The sequence below is a fragment of the Aptenodytes patagonicus genome, chromosome 4 (assembly GCF_965638725.1).
Source record: "Aptenodytes patagonicus chromosome 4, bAptPat1.pri.cur, whole genome shotgun sequence".
In the NCBI taxonomy this organism is placed as follows: Eukaryota; Metazoa; Chordata; class Aves; order Sphenisciformes; family Spheniscidae; genus Aptenodytes; species Aptenodytes patagonicus.
The window spans coordinates 52,261,834-52,269,166 of NC_134952.1; the positions used below are offsets into that span (position 1 = coordinate 52,261,834).

Below are 7,333 nucleotides of genomic sequence, written 5' to 3' on the forward strand. Positions count from 1 at the left end.
ACGTTCCTCCTCTGCATCATGCATCACATTTGCCTGCTTTACTGTAAAGAGCACATCTCTAGTTACATTTACCCACTCACTTTGCAGCTTCTTAGAAAGACAGCAAGAAGAGGCATCAACCGCCTGCAGCAAGAGAAAAGAACTGCCACTGACCCACACGGTTAAGGAACAGGGCCAACCACCTATTCCACATAACAACACCATGGACTGTCTGATACAGATGAATTAGACTAAGAAATCATTTGACAGACAGTTGTCCAAGTTTCAACTTTCTAAAGCAGAAGTCATGTTCTTTCTTACGGTTGATCCATCACTTGAAGGGAAAAAAAAAAAAGAAAAAAGAAGTCTTCTAGGTTGTGTGCTATGACAGGGAATAAAAGATAAAAGTCTGCTGTTACTTGCAAACTGGCACATTTTTTGATGGGCAATCATATTACTTAGTGAGAAGTAGAAACTTAGACAACGTATGCTTTGGGCCCAATGGATATTCAATTTGATTAGCAGATGAAGTTGTAACTTTTCAGAGTCCATCAGAATGAAATTGCCAGAAATCACTCTAGCAAAACAGAAGCAAGCAAATCTGTGTCCTAAAGAGACTGCAGCTATTGTCTACAAGCTTGCTCAACGAAACCAGCTGATCATTTCAGTTTATATTCAGCAGTTGTAACTGGATTAGAAAATCATAAATAGTCCAGACTTTACCAAACACATAAACAATTTTCTCTCTTGTAACAGAACTGCACATCTGTGAGCAATCTGGGAGCAGGTGAGAGCTAAAGTCAAAGGAACTGCAGAACAAATTAGGTAAACCAAGAAACAGAGAGTATTGGTTATGCTCACTGCATAACCAACTATCCAGAAAGAAATCGCACTGAAGGATGGAGATTGTACCTCTCACTTACCCTGGTAAAGCTGAATGAACCTGGGATGTAAGGCAGAGGTGATAATCCCATCTGGCAACTCTCTCAAAAATAATTTCAACAGACTGGCTGCTGAGTACACATCACCATCTTTAACAAGTTCCACCTCTTCTCCACGCTCGTATTGCAGACGCAACTGTTCTACCATTTTCATGCTGCCGTTTACCCTGAAGAGGCCTTCCTGTGTCATACCTGTAATTATATATTGCATATGAGATTGATCTGAACTAAGACACCCCAGTGATATGATGAAACAGATATTCTAGTGTGAATAAGACACTTGTAGTAATACAAAGGAGGGCAATTAATACAACACAGTTGGACAAAAAAAATATTCTTTTCCCCCCAGAAACCCCCTCTAGTCAAGTAATCGGATTATGATAATTAACAAATACTAGTGACCAGATCTTGAGGCCTGGGATACTCTTTGAGAACCCACAAAACTCAGTGGCATTGCTGTAGCCTCACACCATGCAGAAATCAATTGAGACAGCCGCATTTTGCATTGGTGTATTTCAACAGAAAAGGATCCAGATTCTACAAAACAGTTTTGTTGTTTCACTTTTGCGAGTAGCCTGTTACCTTGAGCAGGACTCTGCCAAATTCACACACATGACTACTTCCAGCTTCACATTTTAGGGTAACAGCTTCTTACCTGTGGCCATCATGAAGCAAAAACATCTGAATATGTGCTGATTGTAGCAGTAACTCCATAATGAGCACTGCAACTTCACGATAGCAGAAAATCTCAGTGAGCAAATGTGTATTTTGGACAGCACGAAGCCCAAAGTGTTTCACAATGAAAAAGAAAAGATATCGATCACTTCAGGCCAGGCACCCCATACCCAGTGAAGGAGATGCAGAAAGAAGGAGGTTTCCATGGAGGAAGCCAGATGAATCATATTGTATCAAACATCACTTTCTAGGCATATGCTGAGATTCAAAACCTTCAGTAAAGTGCCTAAAACTGAACTCAGTAAATTAATTTTTCTCTAGAACACTTTCACTACAAAAATTCTGCCTTTTCTAATACTGTGTCTACAGACCTGCTTATTCTTCTTCAGAAGCATAACACTGAAAGGATCAAAATATATATGGTTTTCATCAGTTCAGAGCAGACATCACGAAACAGCAGCCTGACAGAACGCTTCCAGAAAGAAATAATCTCTTTTATTGGACCAGAAGACAAACTGATCTAGTAAGGGAAAAAAAATGGACAAGCATTCAAGCATTTTACTTGACTAATATAAGATACTGCTTACAGGTCTTGTATTCCTGTATTCACAACAAAATGCATTCTTATGTGGCATGCTGTACTGCCATCTTGGGGGCAGCAGAAAACACCACATCTCAATAATGACTTTCATTTCTACAGCACTAAGTGAGCAAAGGACACAGTCCCCACGCAGATAAAACTTCCTTTCCTCTTCCTCAGTCATTTATGGAAATAAAGAGAGGCTAGAACACACTGGTAACAGTAATCAGATACTACTAAATTCAGCATAGGAAAACTTGGCTTCACCTATAAATTTGAAAATAGGCAGCTTAATGCAAACTTAGTTCAAGGATGTAGCTGCCCAGCAGTCAGCTCAGCTTTTTCAAATGGGTAGTCAGTTCCTCATGAGCTAGAAGAGAGACTCTGAAATGGTCTGGCTTTAAAAAGCCCTACAATGTCTATTACATCTTTACAGAATAGCAGTTTTAAGACCATACTGAACAAACAGTAACCATGATTCACAGAACACTCTGCCTCCAAATAGTTTGAATTCATACCTGGGCCTCTGTTGAAAATGTCTCCTCAGTTAGCTTCATCATTAATTCACAAAACAAACCTTCAGCAAGCACAGGACACCCATTTCAAGAACTTCCCATGTAAGAGGGCATCTCTGAGATCTTGCTTGCACTTTTGAGAAAGAGAATGGATTGTGTCTTTATCGGGGCTGGATAATCAACTTGGCATTCAGAAGCCTAGCTAATCTTGCTGCAGAGTGGAGGACTTGGCTTGTTCAGTTCATATTTGGGAGACAGTCATGTGGGATTCAGATCTTTTTATGGAACACAGAGCACAGCTGAGAACTTGCAGTCAAGACTGTCTGTCAGCTTCTGGTTTTGACTAAACCCTAAATGATGCAAAAAGTTTTTCCACCCTTGCTCTTTCAGTGTTCTAGCAGACCACTTTAAGGCAAGTTGAAGTAGATCAAGCAAGATGCTGCTGTGTAAAGGCAGGATCATGTTTTAAATTTGCACTGTACCTTAATCCAAGCTAACTTTCAAGCCATGTTTGCATCTATCGGCTTCTAAGAGTCTATCAAGATACAGACATGGAATCTAAGGCTCTACAATTGGATTATCATTACTGAGTAGCTAAAAGAAAAACCTTAGGGTAAAACCAGATGCAGCTTCTTACAAGATAAAATTACCTCCACAAAATCTTTTCCATTGCTGAACAACTGCCACAGAATACATCTGTGCACCAATGGTGCTCTAGATTTCTGCTGAGATGTATTTCAACAACAGGAACTAAAGTCCCATTAAATGAATGCAAAGAGAAGCTAAGAATTGGATACCTTCTCCCCGTTGAGGGGATTAATAATAACTGGAATCTATCTGAAAACCTGTAAGAACATGTATTCCTATTCAGTAATGTTCTCTGACGGTGTGTGTGTGCACGTGAATATCTATATATAGATACTTCTGTCTTCTCACTGTCAGAAAGTGTTAAATGTTTTGCAACTAGAAAATGACACAAACCTTCACAAATGAAATACATTCCATTTATAAACTGAACAGCTTGTTTATGAGAGTGTGCTGCTTCATAACACTGTAGTTTACCTTTATAAACTTCCTATTAAAAAGTAAGTTCAGCATCAAGGCAGGAAAAAAACCCAGAAGCAAACCACATACAGTAATATTCTTTGCCTGTGGTTAGTGCCACAACCTTATTTAGCCCCTGTACCACAAAAAAGATGGATCCCTCCCTTTGAAGAGTCTTACAAAAAGAGTGCTACTAAGCAGAAGTGACTCCATTAAGCTTACCATGCTGGGTGAGGTACTCGACTATATTCCACACAACTATTGGGATGCCATTCTTGCTCAGTCCCTGCTGCTGGAGCTCCAGAAGACTCACACCAAACACCTTTGGACAGGTTGTGTCCCTCTGCTTGTTCAGTGGAAGTGCGGCTATCTTTTTCATGTCCTCCTTCAATCTCACAGCTGATTTGCTTTGCTTAAAGGAGCAGAGGAAAAAAAGTGCATTAGTCACATTTGCTGCAGAAGGTTGCATAGTCACAACATAAGCACATCCATCAAAACTGGCTTCTATGCTCCAGAATAAGGTTTTGGTCTTACTTCCTTTTAATCCACAGGAAAATCTCTGTGACGTAGGAAAATAAAAATGAACAGAGCAAAAACTAGAAGAGTAACTAAGAGGAAAAGAGTGTAAGTAGTCTGTAGTTAAAATAAGGGAGAAAGACACACTTTTGTATGCAAGCTTGTTACTAGAGTAACAAGTAATTGGGAATCGCAGGAGACTGCTGTTGTAGCTCATGCAGTTCACATGGGTTACAAAAGCAACTGGACAAACATGAACATGAAAAATCCCAATACACCACCATTAGCTCAGGTTGTTTCCAGGATGCCTGTCAGAGTCTGGGAGAGTACTCTGGGGAAGGTTCACTGCACCCTTCTTCCAGACGCTGTTCCCTAGGGATTCATTTTGGCCACTGTCAGGTGAGATGGATCCTTATGAAAGATTTTATGTTACGTTTAGTATCTGCTAAGTCTGAAATTTAATTACCAAGGTTTTAAGGTTAGAAAGGGACTATGTAATCTAATCACACATAATAAGGGGGGTGGAAAAAACACTCCACAATAAACCCTTAATTGCATAATCCCATAGGTTCTTCTGGAGGCACAACAATCTCACAAGTTTTGAGTTGCAGTGCCAGAGAAAACATGGGAGCATAGCCAGTAAAACCCAAGGAAATAACAAAATACAGGATTAATTTATAGGATCAATAATAGGCAGAAATCTAAATCGCCATACAGCGTTGCACGTTTGGAAAGACAGCTCAAGGCAGAGCAGCAGCATCACCCACCACAGTTGTGACTTCCATACACACCTAAGCATTATTTCACTAATACAGACAAGCACAGTACAAGTCAGCAAAGCTCACTCAAAAAAAAAAAAAAAAAAGTTTTTCTATTGATGAATTTCCTCATGTTTCTGACATCACACTGCAGAAACCGGGGGCCACGGCTACCATGGAGTTCAATCTATTTGTTTAAGAAGTCCACTGCTAGCGTGATGCTTAAAACCAAACTTATTCCTACTGTGTTTTATTAACAAACAGGTAGTAGAAACCTTACACATAGAGAATATTGTACAGTAACACAAAGAAGTGCTCAGACTCTTGCCTAGGTCTTGGAGCTTGACTGCGTTAAGACAGATTTTAGCAAGGCATAGCTCTTTTATTTTAAACAAACCCTTGAAATCTCTTCATTGGCGAGACGGTATTTTTACTGCAGTCTGTAAGCAACATGAACATCTGCATTGGTGCTGCTATTAAGCATGACTGTCCTTCTTTCAGATATAAAACGTTCTGGCAGTTCATTTCACTCACTTTGCTGTGTTTTTCCCATTAAACACAGCTATTTGGAGCACATGTGTGTTCTATAGTCCCAGATCCTATGCAACACTTATCTGATCTTTACGAAAGATGTTGCTTGTATAAATGTCATAAATATGTTTCATTATTTGTGAAACAGAATTACAACATATAAATAAAATCAGCATTATTGTGACCACCCTATAAATATTTACGATAAACAATACATGCATCAGTGTCTGAACTAAAATTTGACTTATTAAAATATCACATCTTTTTAAAAAAGACATGTTCCCATTCAGGTTTAAATGAATAATATATGATTTTCACTCCAGGCAGACACATGCCAAGGCAAAAATCATGTAGCCTGGGTTAAATTCACAAGACAGCAAAAATCCTTTGAGCAATTTCTGAGCAGCTGTGGTGCTCAGAGAGCTTTTCCAATTAAGGCCTCCAATTAGCCTCACAATCTTGCTCAGTTACACGTTTCCAGCCTGTTTCCTTTTTCAGCATTCAAAAACCTGAGTCAGAGAGACGGATTTACTTGGGGAAACTCACAATTTAAATTTGCAAGAGAACCAAGAGACATTTCCCATGTCCACAGGAACAGCAGAGGAAATTTTTGAGTTTGTTTCAGGATCTGGAGAGGATGCGCTAACTAGAACAAAAAATTACGCATAATTATCCAAAATATACATCTAACCAAAATCAAAATGAAATCACCCCCTCAAAACAGCTCCGAAACAGAGAGTTCAATGTTATATGAACTTATAGATGGAAGATCTGATTTTACACAGCGAAAATTTGTCCAAATATTAATGCAACTGTTACTGATCACCAAGACTGGAAAAAGCAACTTAATCATCTCTGCATGATACCGCCGCGAAGTGCCACCCAGACAACATGACTGGAGTTGAGAAAAGCTATGTATTTGCCACAGGGACGCACTTTTTCAGCTCATCCAACAACCTTAACACAGGGAACGAGGCAGCGCAGTTACTCGCTGGCTTAAAAAATGGGGGGGGGGGGGGGGGGGAGGGGAGAAAAAAGCCTGGAATCGCCTTTATTAATCTTCACCTTTCCCAAAGGAGCGGCAGCTGCCGAGAGCGGAGAAGCAGAGCGCTCGGGACGAGGAGAAGGCACCGGACCCAGGCCGGCCTCTCTTCCCCTCCGCCCCGCAAGGGACCCCGCCGGAGGGCGGGAGGGAGGCGGCAGCCGGCCGCCCCCCGCTCCCCACGGCCTGGCCGCGCTCCGCAGCCGCTCCCGCGGCAACGCCGCCCCCGTCCCCGGTCTCCCGGCCCGGCCGCCCAGCCCCTACTCACGCGTATGGCCAGCGCCCCGGCCCCCATGCCGGCCGGCGGCTGGGCCGGCTCCCGCAGCCCGCCCTAGGCGCCCGCCTTCGCTGGGCCCGGCGGCCCCCTCAAGGCGGGAGGCCCGGCCCCAGGGTGCCGCCCGCCCTGCCGGCCCGCCCTGCGGCCTGCGGAGGGAGCAGGGCCTGCCCCTTGCCCCTCCCGCGGGAGCCGCCGGGACGGCTGCCTCGGCGAGGTGGGCTCTTCCTCACGAAGGCTCTCCGGGCTTCACGAAGGCCCCGCGGCTGCCTCGGGCGAGCCCCCCCCCCGGCATCACCTCGATCCCAGGCCAGGCAGCCGGCAGCTACCACTTAGGTGCCGAGCGGGAAGAGGAGGCACTCGCCTGTGTGAGAGCCTGGGCTCGATCAGAACCGTGCCACCACTGAAAATGTCACCACAAAACCTGCTTTCAGCCAAGTAACATTAGGGGGGCTGTGGGGAAAATCGCGAGCAACTC

At 43.1% G+C, this 7,333-nt stretch overlaps 1 protein-coding gene across 10 annotated transcripts in view; it reads right to left on the reverse strand.

The window, feature by feature from the left end:
* The window catches only part of FAM13A (family with sequence similarity 13 member A), a 142,212-nt gene extending 135,282 nt beyond the window's left edge, over window positions 1-6,930 (reverse strand). For 6 of the 10 annotated variants that reach the window (XM_076336752.1, XM_076336747.1, XM_076336746.1 and 3 more), the window contains exons 1-3: window positions 6,850-6,918; window positions 3,957-4,146; window positions 903-1,112 (exon numbers count right to left, since the gene is read on the reverse strand). In XM_076336752.1, the coding sequence (XP_076192867.1) occupies window positions 903-1,112; window positions 3,957-4,146; window positions 6,850-6,876 (427 nt within the window). In that variant the 5' untranslated portion in view covers window positions 6,877-6,918. Of the gene's footprint in view, window positions 1-902; window positions 1,113-1,966; window positions 2,116-2,693; window positions 2,709-3,956; window positions 4,147-6,849 lie in introns of those variants that run through there. The other 4 variants (XM_076336754.1, XM_076336748.1, XM_076336751.1 and 1 more) reach the window with 4 other exon arrangements.
* Between the last annotated feature and the right edge of the window lie 403 nt (window positions 6,931-7,333).